Source organism: Salmo trutta, chromosome 38 (assembly GCF_901001165.1).
Source record: "Salmo trutta chromosome 38, fSalTru1.1, whole genome shotgun sequence".
NCBI lineage: Eukaryota > Metazoa > Chordata > Actinopteri > Salmoniformes > Salmonidae > Salmo > Salmo trutta.
Window position 1 is genome coordinate 6572949 of NC_042994.1, and position 15291 is coordinate 6588239.

The following is a 15291-nucleotide window of genomic DNA, read 5'->3' on the forward strand; positions in this document are numbered from 1 at the left end:
TGGTTTAGTCCTAGCTAGGCTGTAATTTTCCATGCTGCTGCAGACTGCTAGGGTGGGTGGGGTGGCCGCTAAGCATGTCAGGCTGTGCACTTTAGCACTGACTGTGCTGTTAGCCTGTTTTTTTGCGGGCAAAAAGAAGTCTCTGTGCTGCATGCTTCTGCCAAAGTTACTAAATAAGTAGTCTATTTTGCATTTGTTGTAGTAACTTTTAAGATGGCAATTCTGAGGTAAATCCTAAAGGCAGAAAATCATTTTGTTTCCATCCTTTTGTTCTGAGTGTGTTACATTGTGCAGTTAGTCAACCTGTGCTGGGTCAGTGTTGCCTGTGTTGGCCGTGTTTAGCGATGAGACTGTGATGGTTTCACTGTGCGCACGTGTGCACAACCTTGCAAAAGAACACACTATGCTGAAACAGATGGCACAGTCCGACCTCAGCCCCCTTCACCCTCACGCTTTTTTCCTTCCTTCCTCTGCTGTTGCTAGTTCCCTCAATACACCCAAACTAATCACGCGTACGACCTCTGTCCAACGGAAGGCCTACTTCTCCAGACTACTCCTTTTCAAGGTTTACTTTAATTTTTATATATATTTTTTAAACACCTACACCCAAGTTACACTATTCTGACTAGTGTCTACACTTCAGTATTTAACTACTGTTCTATGTTTTGTTTATTCGCTAAAGAGTGCTACGTTAACAATGCTTCCGAAACGTAGATAATACTTATTTATGTAACACTAATGGCGTTGTATTTGGTCAATGTGTGTTTTGTCTTAGGAACATTTGTATTTATTTTTTTGTATAAAAAATATGCACATTTTTTGCATTTAGATATTCATCTCCAGCTATTTGTGTGATAGGAAGTGAGAGGGTCTGAAGAGTTGGGGGCCAATACTAGAAACCTTAAGTATTGTGATAGCAGCAATGCTTTGCCACAATTTAGAGTTTGTAAAAACCTTTTGTCTGACAAGTGAAAAAGGTATTGGATCATCATTGGCACCAGAACAAGAACAGGAGCTTTAACAGGAAAGTGATACCTTCATATCTACCAATATTTTCTCCTCTTAGTTTGCCGGCTAATTGAGTCAAATGAGGAGCTTAGAAAAGGAACCGTAAAAGGCGACAAAACCACAAACTGTCTCTGATCAACACTGGGACATGAACACTGATCAAAGCGTGGCTCCTCCCGCCTTGCCACTAATTGAAAAACACACCTGAGGTTTGAAAGGTAGAGATCATCTTGGATCGAGTCCAATTAACAAAAGTCTAATTATTTAGAGGCTGTCAAGTCATTTGTCCTTGTCGAGGCAGTGAAAAGTAAGTGAAGAAATTCTTTAAGATTTCTGCATACCACCTACCTCAGCCAAATCAGTTGTGAATGTAAAATTCAACGTACAATGTTTACTCAACATTGCTGAGACTGATTGCCTACCTTGTGTATTGGGAGAGATCTAAAAGGGGAGGGAATTTTCACAGAAATTGTAATCTGAAAGGAGTTTCTGAAATGGATGCCGGCAGCCAGAGGATGCAGCTTGCATAGGTCTAGCAACAGAACATGAGAGAACTCTGCACTTGTATCAGGGCCTTATTTAACAGGAGAGAACATTCACTAAATACAATTGTAACTTGGACTAGGCTTGAAGCCCAGCTCGTCTCTGCAAACTTTTTGGTTTGACCATATCCTCTCACTGCTGTGTAGCAAGACAGGCGAGTTGTATTTATTCACTTTTTACTTCGTATTGCCCTATGCTAATGATTGAAAGATCAGAAGTATTTTACAATGACAAATGAGAGGACTTGCCTTCCTGTATACCTGCATAGTTTTTTAAAGTAATTTTCAGATGTTTGCCAGTGCCTGTGTTGTCATACGAATGAATTCAGGAATGGGCAGATTGCTGGAAAGATATTTATAATGCACTCCAATCACAGATGTGCCCATGTATCTTCAAGCCTTTCCCTGATTTTACACATCTGTGAATTATTGTGCTGCTGTGTAGCTACATATCACTCAGGAATTGTTGTGAGCTATGAACAGAACACAGTACTAGTCAAGTACTACTAGCCTAGTAAATCACTAGTGTTGGTCAGAGGAGACAAACATTACCAAAGGAATAGAAGCAAGGACAAGATGGTGATGAGGAGTCTTTTTTACTCCAGTTTGGAGGTATACAGTGGACAGTTTACGCCTATTGCAGACCAGAAACAAATCATCTATGGCCCACATCAATCATTAAATGCTGTAGTATATAGTATAGCAGAGGATTAGCTTGAAACGCATCATGGGAGCTTCAGGAGGAAAATATACCCAAACTAAATTCATTTAACCTAATTGATCGGCATAACCAAACAGAAAATGGTGTGGGATGGATGAGGAAGTACATAATAACTACTTTGAAAAATAAATACAATTTGTAAAAAGCAAACTTAATCTACTTTTTATACAAATAAAAACGAACGAAACCATCTATGTAAAATTGACATACAGAGCAAATAATTTAACATGAAGGTGATGTAAGTTGATGCACTGTTGTACTACAGTGGATTGGATATGTGTTCAGTTAGTAGCGTGTGAGGGCTCAGCCTGGCAGTGCACACAGCAGAACTGGCGGACATTTTGTTTTTTTCTGCAGTGAATCCAGAACGCGGGTAATGAAAGAGGATTGGGGTGGGGAAACGACGCGCACTGTGCAATAACTTTGGAATGTGAACAGCGCCATTGTAACATAACAGGATGTGATTTCACCTTATTCGTTTTAAATCAAGGAAACTCATCAGAGATTAGAAAATAACATGTTAATAATTGTTATTGTAAAGTTTAGGGAAAATGTGACTAAACAAATTTTCATCATCCATTCGAAGACATTTGGGTAAAATCAGTATTGCAATCAGAGAGTCAGCAATCTTTTGGTTTCTTTGTTAGCAATAGGAGTCCATACAAGAGACAAATAATGTTATAGTCTTCAATCTTTCGGTAGAATCAAAAATATGAATGCAACATATGAAGTGTTGGTCCCATGTTTCATGAGCTGAAATAAAAGATCCCAGAAATGTTCCATATGCACAAAAAGCTTATTTTTCTCATCTTGTTGACCAGCATTTCTCCTTTGTCAAGATAATCCATCCACCTGACAGGTGTGGCATATCAAGAAGCTGATTAAACATCATGATCATTACACAGGCGCACCTTCTGCTGGGGACAATAAAAAGCCACTCTAAAATGTGCATTTTTGACACACAACTCAATGCCACATGTCTCAAGTTTTGAGAGAGTGTGCAATTGGCACGCTGACTGCAGGAATATCCACCAGAGCTGTTGCCAGAAAATTGAATATGAATTTTTCTACCATAAGCCGCTCCAGCATCATTTTAGAGAATTTGGCAGTACATCCAACTGGCCTCACAACCGCAGACCACTTTTAACCATGCCATCCCAGGACTTCCACATCCGGCTTCTTCACCTGTGGGATCGTCGATGAGACCGGACAGCTGATGAAACTATGGGTTTGCAAAACCAAAGAATTTCTGCACAAACTGCCAGAAACAGTCTCGGGAAGCTCATCTGTGTGCTCATTGTCTTCACCCGGGTCTTGACCTGACTGCAATTTTGCGTCGTAACTGATTTCAGTTGGAAATGGCGCCATTCGATGGCCACTGGCACGCTGCAGAAGTGTGCTCTTCACGGATGAATCCCGATTTCAACTGTACCGGACAGATGGCAGATAGTGTATCGTGTATGGCGTTGTGTGGGCGAGTGGTTTGCTGATGTCAACGTTATGAACAGAGTGCCCCATGGTGGCATTTGGGGTTATGTTATGAGCAGGCATAAGCTATGAACACAATTGCATTTTATTGTTTGAGATTTGAATGCACGAAGATCTGCCGGCATCACGTCTTGTTTCAGCATGATAACGCACGGCCCCATGTCGCAAGGATCTGTACACAATTTCTGGAAGCTGAAAATGTCCCAGTTCTTCCATAGCCTGCATACTCACCAGACAGGTCACCCATTGAGCATGTTTGGGATGCTCTGGATCGACGTGTATGACAGCGTGGTCCAGATCCCACAGGCCACAATCAACAGCCTGATAACCTCTATGCGAAGGAGATGTTGCGCTGCATGAGGCAAATGGTGGTCACACCAGATACTGACTGGTTTTCTGATCTATGCCCCTACCTCTTTTTTTGATGGTTTCAGATGCATATCTGTATTCCCTGTCATGTGAAATCCATAGATTAGGGCCCAATTAATTTATTTCAATTGACTCATTTCCTTATATGAACTGTAACTCAGTAAAATCTTTGTAATTTTTGCTTGTTTTTGTTCAGTGTATAATTATGTTTAGAGTAAAATGATACCTAAAAGTAGGAGGAGTTTAAACTCTCTACTCCTCCTGCACAAGTGAAGGTTTCAGCCAACAGCTGCCAAGTGCTATGCCTGGCTGCGCACAGCAGCAGCACTGGTGGACATTAAGTTTCTGCCGGCAGTCCTCACGCAGTCTATGAAAGAGGAAGGGAGTGGGGAATGGGCATACTACGCAGTGACCTATTAGCTGGTTAGTGTTAGTTCTACTGAATAACTTTAATATCAGCAGCATTTTTAAATGATCTATTTTTGGTTTCATAATGTAATCCAAGAACATGTAATCCAAGCACATAAAACAGTTTAGTCCTGACTCTCAACAATGAGTAAAAAACAATTAACAACCGTATTTTTCTGTGCATGTTCGCTTTATCATTGTATTGCTATTGCCATTAGTGATTATAGGTCTGTTAAGTAAAATCCTTATTTCTAAAAAAAATGTATCACACTTTCTTCTCAGAAATTGTGTGTGTTCACCTGTGTTGTCTTTGTACCTTTTCTGTCCACGGTGCCTTCGGAAAGTATTTAGGTTACAGCCTTATTCTAAAATGGATTAAATAGTTTTTTCTCTTCATGAATCTACACACAATACCCCATAATGACAAAGCAAAAACAGGTTCTTCGATTTTTTTCTTCACATGTACATAAGTATTCCGAGCCTTTACTCAGTACTTTGTTGAAGCACCTTTGGTAGCGATTACAGCCTCGAGTCTTCATGGGTATGACGCTACAAGCTTGACACACCTGTATTTGGGGAGTTTCTCCCATTCTTCTCTGCAGAACCTCTCAAGCTCTGTCAGGTTGGATGGGGAGAGTCGCTACACAGCTATTTTCAGGTGTTCGATCGGGTTCAGTTCCGGGCTCTGGCTGGGCCACTCAAGGACATTCAGAGACTTGTCCCGAAGCCACTCCTGCGCTGTGTGCTTAGGGTTGTTGTCCTGTTGGAAGGTGAACCTTCGCCCCAGTCGGAGGTCCTGAGCGCTCTGGAGCAGGTTTTCATCAAGGATCTCTCTGTACTTTGCTCCGTTCATCTTTCCCTTGATGCTGACTAGTCTCCCAGTCCCGGCCGCTGAAAAACATCCCCACAGCATGATGCTGCTACCATCATGCTTCACCGTAGGGATGGTGCCAGGTTTCCTTCTGATGTGACGGTTGGCATTTTGGCCAAATAATTCAATCTTGGTTTCATCCTACCAGGGAATCTTGTTTCTCATGGTCTGTGAGTCCTTTAGGTGCCTTTTGGCAAACTCCAAGCAGGCTGTCATGTGCCTTTTACTGTGGAGTGGCTTCCGTTTGGCCACTCTACCATAAAGTCCTCATTTGGTGGAGTGCTGCAGAGATGGTTGTCCTTCTGGACGGTTCTCCCATCTCCACAGAGGATTCTGGAGCTCTGTCAGAGTCACCATCGGGTTTTTGGTCACCTCCCTGACCAACGCCTTTCTCCCCCGATTGCTCAGTTTGCCCGGGCTTCCAGCTCTTGAAAGAGTCTTGGTGGTTCCAACTTCTTCCATTTAAGAATGATGGAGGCCACTTTGTTCTTGTACCTTCAATGATGCAGAAATGTTTTGGTTCCCTTCCCCAGATCTGTGCCTCGACACAATCCTGTTTCAGAGCTCTACGGACAATTCCTTCAACCTCATGGCTTGGTTTTTATTCTAACATGCGCTGCCAACTGTGGGACCTTATATAGACAGGTATATGCCTTTCCAAATCATGTCCAATCAATTAAATTTACCACAAGTGGACTCCAATCAAGTTGTAGAAACATCTCGAGGATGATCACTGAAAACAGGATGCACCGGAGTTCAATTTTGAGTCTCATAGCAAATGGTCTGAATACTTATGTAAATAAGGTATTTCTGTGTGCAAAAAATCTAAACCTGTTTTCGCTTTGTCATTATGGAGTATTGTTTGTAGATTGCTGAGGATTTGTTATTTAATCCATTTTAGAATAAGGCTGTAATGTGGGAAAAGTCAAGGGGTCTGAATACTTTCTGAAGGCAGTGTATGGTGTGCTCAGCTGCCCTAATATTCCATACTGGTGTTCAGGTACAAGGAACATGATTGATCCCTGTATTGATTGATATTTGTCAAATTGTACAACTCGTAAACATTGATACATTTGATTATGGTGTCTAAGGTTATGTACTCTCTCAGGATTTTTTAAATCATTACAGTGAAAGGTCCTTATTTTCATTTGCGTTCTTATTTTACGACAGAAGTAGTCTAGATTTCTGGTGGTTAATTAAATGGTTCTATCTCTCTACCACCCTCTCTAGTTAGAAACAAATATTTCCCCCCTACTTCTTTCAGAATGGTTTAGTCCTAGCTAGGCTGTAATTTTCCATGCAGAGTTAAACTGTGCTAGGGTGGGGGAGGGGTGGTACTAAGTCTGTCAGGCTGTGCACTCTAGTACTGACTGCACTTCTGGCCTGAGTTTTTTGCGGACAAAAAGCAGTCTTTGTGCTGCATGCTTCTGCCAAAGTTACTAAAAAAGGTATATTTTGCATTTGTTTTAATAGGTTTTAGTATGGCCACTCTGAGGTAACTCCTAAAGGAGAGAATCATTTTGTTTCCATCCTTTTGTTCTGAGTGTGTTACATTGTGTTGTTTGTCAGCCTTTGCTGGGTCACTTTTTCCTGTGTTGAGGCTGAGACTATGATGGTTTCACTGTGCGCACAACCTTGCACAAGAATACTCTATGCTGAAACAGATGGAACAGTCCAACCTTAGCCTCCCTCACCCTCCTGCTTTTTTCTTCCTCCCTCTGCTGTTGCTAGTACCCTCAATCAACACAGCCGAACAAATCGCGCGCAAGACCTCTGTCCAACGGAAGGCCTACTTCTCCAGACTACTCCTGTTCAAGGTTTACTTGAATTTTAGATTTTAAAGAATCTTGTACACCTATACCCATGTTGCTCTATTCTGACTAGTATCTTGGACTACATTTCAGTATTTAACTTGGCTACTGTTGAAATTTCTTTTTTTTGCTAAAGAGTGCTACAGTAACCACGATTCCGAAACGTAGATAATATACATTTTTTTGTGTTATTTAAAAAAATATTTTGTGCAATGGGGCTGTTTGTTTTGTATTAGGATAAATATTTGTATATATTTTCTGTATTCGTAAAGTAGCATTTTTGGCATTTAGATTTTCATGCCCTGCTATTTGTGAGAGGAAGTGAGAGGGTCAGAACAGTTTGGAGAGAATGCTGGAAGCTTTAAGCATTATGTTAGCAGCAATGCTTTGCAATCAGTCCGAATATGTAAAGAACCTTTGTCTGACAAGTGAAAACTGTATTGAATAATCATTGGCACCGGAACAAGAACAGGAGGTTAAACAGGAAGGTGATATCTTCATATATACCAAAATGTTCTCCTATTGGTTTCCTGGATAATGGAGTTCTATTGGGATCTTAGAAAATAAACTGTAAATGTGACAAATATCCAAACTGGGTCTGATCAACACTGGGATAGGAACGCTAATCAAAACTCAATGTTGCATGACTCCTCCCGCCTTGCTACTGATTGAAAAACACACCTGGGGTATGAAAGGTACAGATCATCTTGGATCGAGTCCAGTTAACAAACGTCTCATTACTCTGAGGCTGTCATTAGTCTTTGTTGAGGCAGTGAAAAGTAAGTGGAGGAATTCTTGAAGATTTCTGCAGACCACCTAGGTCAGCTAAATCAGTCGTGAATGTAAAATTCAACTTAAAATGTTTACTCAACATTGCTGCGAGCGATAGCCTCCATTTTCCTGTGTCTTGAGAGATCTGAAATCGAAGGGAATTTACACTGAAATAGTCATCTGAATGGAGTTCCTGAAATGTATGCCGGTAGCCTGAGGATGCAGCTCTCATACGCATAGCAACAGAACATGTGAGCACTCTGTACTTGGATTAAAAGGCTCTGATTAACAGGAGAAAACATTCACTAAATAAAACTAACTTTTTGGTTTGACCATATCCTCTCACTGCGGTGTAGCAAGACAGGCAAGAGTTTATTTAATTTGTGTTCGTATTGCCCTATGCTTATGGTTGTAAGATCAGCAGTATTTTACAAGGACTTACATTGACAAATGATAGGAATTGCCTACCTGTATACCTGCATACTTTTTAAACGTAATTTTGAGATGTTTTCCAGCGTATGGACTTTTCAGTCACACCTGTTGCTGATAGGTGTATAAAATCGAGCACGCCGCCATGCAATCTCCATAGACAAACATTGGCAGTAGAAGGGCCTTACTGAAGCTCTCAGTGACTTTCAACTTGGCACGGTCATAGGACGCCACCTTTCCAACAAATCAGTTGGTAAAATGTCTGCCCTGCTAGAGCTGCCCCAGTCAACTGTAAGTGCTGTTATTGTGAAGTGGAAACGTCAAGGAGCAACAACGGCCCCAGCCGCGAAGTGATAAGCCACACAATCACACGTGACCGCTGAGTGCTGAAGCACGTAGCATGTAAAAATCGCCTGTCCTCCATTGCAACACTCACTACCGAGTTTCAAACTGCCTATGGAAGCAACTTCAGCACAAGAACTGTTCGTCGGAAGCAGCATGAAATGGGTTTCCATGGTCGAGCATCCGCACACAAGCCTAAGATCACCATGCGCAATGCCAAGCATCAGCTGGAGTGGTGTAAAGCTCGCCACCATTGGACTCTGGAGCAGTGAAAACGCGTTCTCTGAAGTGACAAATCACATTTCACCATCTGGCAGTCCGACGGACGAATCTGGGCTTGGTGGATGCCATGAGAACACTACCTGCCTGAATGCATAGTTCCAACTCAAGTTTGGTGGAGGAATAATGGTCTGGGGCTGTTTTTCATGGTTCGGGCTTGGCCCCTTAGTTGCAGTGAAGGGAAATGTTAACTCTACAGCATACAATTATATTCCAGACGATTCTGTGCTTCCCCCCTGTGTACAAAGCGAGGTTCATACAGAAATGGTTTGTAGAGATTGGTGTGGAAGAACTTGACTGGCCTGCACAGAGCCCTGATCTCAACCCCATAAAACACCTTTGGGGTGAATTGGAACGCCAACTGCGAGTCAGGCCTAATCGCCCAACATCAGTGCCCGACCTCACTAATGCCCTTGTGGCTTGTGGCTGAATGGAAGCAAGTCCTCTCAGCAATGTTCCAACATCTAGTGGAAAGCCTTCCCAGAAGAGTGTAGGCTGGTTTAGCATCAAAGGGGGACCATCTCTGTATGAATGCACATAATTTTGGAATGAGATGTTGACAAGCAGGTGTCCACATACCTTTGGCCAGTGTATTTATAATGCGCTGCAATCACGGATGTGCCCATACATTTTTTTTAAAGCCTTTCTTAATTTTACACATCTGTGAATTGTGCAGCTGTGTGGCCACATAACCGTCTGGAATTGTTGTGAGCTATGAACAGAACACAGTACTAGTCAAGTACTACTAGCCTAGTAAATCAGTAGTGTTTGTCAGAGGAGACAAACATTACCAAAGGAATAGAAGCAAGGACAAGATGGTGATGAGGAGTCTTTTTTACTCCAGTTTGGAGGTATACAGTGGACAGTTTACGCCTATTGCAGACCAGAAACCAATCATCTATGGCCCACATTAATCAGTAATCGCTGTAGTGTATAGTACAGCGGAGGACTAGCTTTAACCGCATCATGGGAGCTTCAGGAAAAAATATACCAAAACTAAATACATTTTAACAAAATTGATCAGCATAAATTAACACAAAAGGATGTGGGATGGATGAGGAAGTATATCATAACTACATAGTTTTTTACAAATTTTTTTTCTTCTTTCAAACTTAAACTAACCTTTTATACAAATAACTTACGAAACCTATGCAAAATTTGGCATATGGTGCAAATAACTTATTGACATGGATGTGACTTGATACACTGTTGTACTACAGTGGATTAGATGCGTGTTCAGTTAGCAGCGTGTGAGGGCTCAGCTTGGCTGGCTGCGCACACATCAGAGCTGGTGGCCATTTTGTTTTTTTCTGCAGTGAATCCAGAACGCGGGTAATGAAAGAGTGGGGGAGGGGAAGACTGCGCAGTGTGCAATAACATTGGAATGTGAATGTGAGTCGTTATAACATAATAGAATGTGATTTCACCTTATTAGTTTTATATCAAGGAAACTCATATCGGAGGTGAGAAAATCATATGAAAATAGTTGATATAGTAAATGAATGAGGCAAAATGTTACTGAACGTATTATTTTTCATCATCCATTCAAAGGCCATTTTTTAAGTCGAAGGACAAAATAAAAATGTTTGATAAATGATCAAACTCAAAATAGAACTCGAAAACCCCCCTTATCTGTATTGATATGAGGGGTAGCTGTACAGTTAGTTGTAACAGAGTGTCATTGGTATGTTGGCTAGCGTAGCCTGCAGCTTTGTCTGCCTAGAGCTGTAACTTAGTTTGCACACTCTGTGTAAAGGACGCACTCTCTCTGTGTGTAGTGTTGTAAAATTTCTGTGACTGTTTGTCATGTGATACCAGGCTGCACATTGAAGTCAAAGGCACATGGGGTGGGGCCACCAGCAACGTGGCCTATTTATATAGCTGTAAGCAGTCTCCTGCAGTCTGTCTAGGCAGCAATGCAGCAACAATGCAGTAGACTGTTGTACCTGGAACTGATACAATAATGCAGTTTCTTGGGCCTGGAATTGGTTGAGTTTACAGGGCCAAACTAAAGCACCTGATGACCTAGCTCAATTTAATATGCTGGGTGAAAATCAATTGGTTCGGAGAGCAGTATCTGCCAATTTCTGAGAAACATTTAGAAAAAATAACCTACTCCTCACCTTAACAATATCATGGTTATTTTGTTGTTTCGCAGATGTGTTCGTTATTTGGCAACCACTGCATTTTGATGAGTGATAATGTCATTCAGTGACGTGCGTAACAAGTCCCTATGGAAAGTAAAATGTCACTAGGGATCAGACAGCAATGCTAGGTAACGGTTTCACTACATCAACTAAAATGGTGTATCGTAACTAGGCTAAAGGCCTATTGCTCCATGTGTAGGTTGCTATGACCAAATAGTTTGAATATTTTTGTATAGTATTAGTCAGTTTTTCCTTTTTTATATATAATTTTTATAGTATTTTACAGTTTCTCTGACTGCTGTCTGTAATTTCTGCTCATATTTGGACTGTTCAGGCGAGGCAGATGGTTAATCTTCTTCCATTATTCACACTGTAGTTTGTCTGTGCCTTTAGCTTGGAATTCATGATTTTTATGTTTTATCTCTGTATTGCTCCTGTGGAGCCTTCTGCACAAACTGATCAGTTCTGTGCCGAAAATGTACTTTCAATGCTTAATTCTGTCGTCATCCTCTGTGTGAAGCCTGTTGTGCGAGTTTGGCTGTGTGTTTGGTGGTTGTTGTAGAAAATTGTGAAAAAATGATCTGGACATTTCAAGGTGTATCTTGAAACACAGAAGCCGAAGTAATGATAGTAAATCTCATTCGTGAAGACTAGCCTACCCTTTTTTGGCTGGTTTTTGGCCATTGTGGAATATCCTACTTGTAAAATGTCAAACTGTCAGGAGCTTTGCAACACCCACATCCTGTTCTATTATTAATTATTACGGCCACCATCTCTTGACTAGTAAAACATGTCTGCAACTTGTTTTTTTATGATGTACTTATTAATGAAAGGCTCTATATGTTGCTGAAATGTGCTTTAAATCGTTACATTGAATTAATAATAAATACATTTTTCCCCCTCCCCCTCTAGGTTATTGGATCCTTTTGGTGTCAAATCCATGATCGGAAACCTCCAGGTGAGATATTATTATAAATCTAATATAATATAGGACCACTGACACCCCTAGGTCACATTTTACTAAATTCAAAAATCTCTATGAATGTCATATTTTGTATATTGGCCTATTCTTAATGATTGTATCAATGTCACTGTAACTATGAGAAAATGACTGTCAGCAGAAATATAAACTCCATAAGCACAAATTGGAACCTAGCCCCGACGCTGGAATGCGTTCGACAATTGGAACTGTATAAGGTAAATCATGTAGTCCTTGCATAACCCTTCCTCACTGTTGCCAACGGAGCCTGTATCTAGGGGCCCTGATTGGCTGAGGAAAAGGACCAATAAGAGCGAAGGGGAGGGACAAAAGCAAGTAATGTTGCTGCCATCCTCTGAGATAATGTCATATCCGTGCTGCAGACAGACTGGGCTGGCTCTGTTGGATTTGACAACGCAAAAGCTTGTCAGCCAATTGAAGCGAAGGATAGTGTTCTTACAGTGAAAAGTATAGTCTTCTGTCATGTTAGTGTGTTCGTCACCCCTGGACCACATGGCATCTCAAGTTCGCAATCCTGAGGACAAAAAGTTGTGAGCGAACATGCTGGACTAAACTTCAGTGGAGAGGAAGCTGGACTTGAGACCATTTTGATAGACTTCTGCTGAGTCACTCTTTCTGCTGAAATTGACTTGTATAGAATGGTTCTGTATGCTGAGCTCACAGTGAAAAAGAACCTTCTAGAATAGAACAAAGAGGGGAAAAACATACCAACAGGGTTCTACAGTGACCCCTAGTGGTGTCCAAGAACACTGCATCGGTTTGGCCTTAAAGATAGCTCATCTGTACCCATTGTAGTGGGTAGAAGCTAGGTGGGTGGCGCAGGTGCTGTTAGCATTCCCGAGGAGGATTCTTTCGTGACCTGTTCCAACTAACATCCCCATCCCTCCTTGTCACTCCTCAGGTTAAAATGGAAGTTGCTGTGGCAGAAGAGAAGAAGAAGATATTCCGAGCCAGGAAAACCATGAAGATAAGCGACCGCCAGCAACTGGAGTCTCTCCACAGCACATTGTCGTCCCCCGTCCCACCCCTGTCCAATTCCAATTCCAGCTCTCCCCCTCCTCGTAGCCCACTGACGAACGGTACGCACACAGAAGATGCACAGAAGGGGGCAGACAGAGAGCAAAACGACGTTGCGGTTACGTCTCGTTCCACAACCCCAGTCTCCCCTATCTCCCTGACCTCTCGATCCCCTCCCCTTGCTCTGTCCCTATCGTTGTCTCCCTCCCCACCAACCTCCCAAAGCCCCAAAGCCAAGGAAGATGCCACTCCCTCCCCCTCATCGCCATTCCACAACCTAAACGACGTACTGAAAAAGATGGAGGAAGAGGGAAAGAAAAACGAGTGTTCCACGTCCCCTTCCAATAAGGACAAGGAAGGAAAGGATACAGAGATGGAGGTGGCAAAGATGGACGAGAAAGAAGAGAAAGCACCTGAGACCAAGAAAGAGGTTTGTATGAGAACAAGTGAGAGGAGCTGAAATAAGGATAAATGGGAAACATTGGAAGTTAAGGAAAATGGGGGTTATAGTTGGAAAGTGTTGAAGTTGGCATTGTTAGGGGTCCAAGCACCGCGAGTAGGATTTTTTTTCTTCTCCATGTGTTTGTTGAGTTTGGCGGCTAAAATACAAACTTACCTGGATGTTCTCTTCTCCAGGAGGCCTGCACTACAACTGGAAAGAGCCATGAGGACCAAGCCCCTATGGATCAGTATCCTCTGGACTCTCCGTTCTCTCCCGTCTCGCTCGCCACGTCTGACAAAGAGTCTGGGAAGGAAAAGAGGACAGAGCAGAAAGAAGACACCGTGGCCATGGAAACGGATACGGATAAGGACCATACAGAGACCAAGGCCTCGGAGGCCTCCACTTCCACGGAAGGGAGACCTTCCTCCCCCAAGGCCGCTACCATGGCCTCCCCTGTCCGCACCCCCTCCCCCTCTGCTGCCCCTGAGCCGGATCAGGACATCAAAGAAGAAGAGGTGGTGAAGAAGGGAGAGAAGAAGAAAGACGATAGTCAGAAAGAGAAGGAAGGAGTAACGAAGGAGGAAAAGATGGAGGTAGTTTCTGTGAAAAAGGAGGTGAAAAAGGAGAAACAGAATGTTGCCGAGTGTTCTACCTTATCTCTTGCCTCCTCCACCTCTACATCCACAAGTGACAAAGGTATGAAATAACAGAATCTGCAAGACCTGAAAAATCATCCAGAGTTGACTGATAGTAGTTGGCACTACTATGCCAGCTATGTTTCATTTTCAACCTTTTTGGGATTTATAACAAAATATATAATCTGGGAATACTTGCATTTTACAAATAAAAAAAATACAGGAAAAAAATCTAAAATTAATAACATACACACAAGCATACTGCACAGGAAATGATGTCACATGGCCATTAACCAAAATAATCTGATTAAACTAAACCAGAACACTTTGTCTCAACAGGGGTGAAGGTGAAGGAGGAAAAGAGCTCCTCTTCTGGACAGAAGCGTCCCCTGTTGGAAGGTGACGAGAAAGATGGAGGGAAGGTTGAAAGAGACGGGAAGAGGCAGAAGGTGCAGGGTGTGGAGTTGGAAGCTCAGCTCGAGTTGAAAATCACTGCGAAAGGTGGCAGTCGCCTAAAACTTGAAAAGGTTGGTCTGTTCTCATGTATTAGCATTTTACCACAGGTTTAAGACTTTACCCCCAGTCAGGCATAAAGTAACTCTCAAACAATATTGCCCCACACTATCTAGCCCTAAATTGCATCTTGAACTCATCCTTCGTTTCTCTTCTTCTCAGGTTCTGCAGAAAATGGTTGAGGAGCGGTTGAGGGCGCTGCAGCTCACCGTCTTCGACCAAGGTTTACAGGAGCTAAAAGACCGGGTAGAAAAGATTGATTGTGCCACAAAACACCAGAGCACCCTTAACACACTACAGGTAAGCTAGCTACATGTTAAACTACTAGTAACGGGTATGTTACAAGTCGACTTGACAATAGTCAATAGTCACAACAGTTAGAAATAGTCGTCAATGGTTATAGTCAGCAATAGTCATAGTTTTCAATAGTCACAAAAGTCAGCAATGCTAATTAAAATCCTTACAAATGGAAAGTCTCACAGGTTCTCACTGTTTCTT

The 15291-nt window shown here is 42.1% G+C and overlaps 1 protein-coding gene across 1 annotated transcript in view; it reads left to right on the forward strand.

Annotated features, from left to right (window-relative positions):
• The first annotated feature begins 515 nt into the window (after nucleotides 1–515).
• Nucleotides 516–15291, forward strand: part of LOC115178185 (activating transcription factor 7-interacting protein 1) — a 37983-nt gene continuing 23207 nt past the window's right edge. Inside the window, exons 1-6 of the mRNA XM_029739249.1 lie at nucleotides 516–565; nucleotides 12099–12144; nucleotides 13088–13633; nucleotides 13840–14341; nucleotides 14620–14807; nucleotides 14956–15093. Of these exons, the coding sequence (XP_029595109.1) occupies nucleotides 12127–12144; nucleotides 13088–13633; nucleotides 13840–14341; nucleotides 14620–14807; nucleotides 14956–15093 (1392 nt within the window). The 5' untranslated portion in view covers nucleotides 516–565; nucleotides 12099–12126. The remainder of the gene's footprint in view (nucleotides 566–12098; nucleotides 12145–13087; nucleotides 13634–13839; nucleotides 14342–14619; nucleotides 14808–14955; nucleotides 15094–15291) is intronic.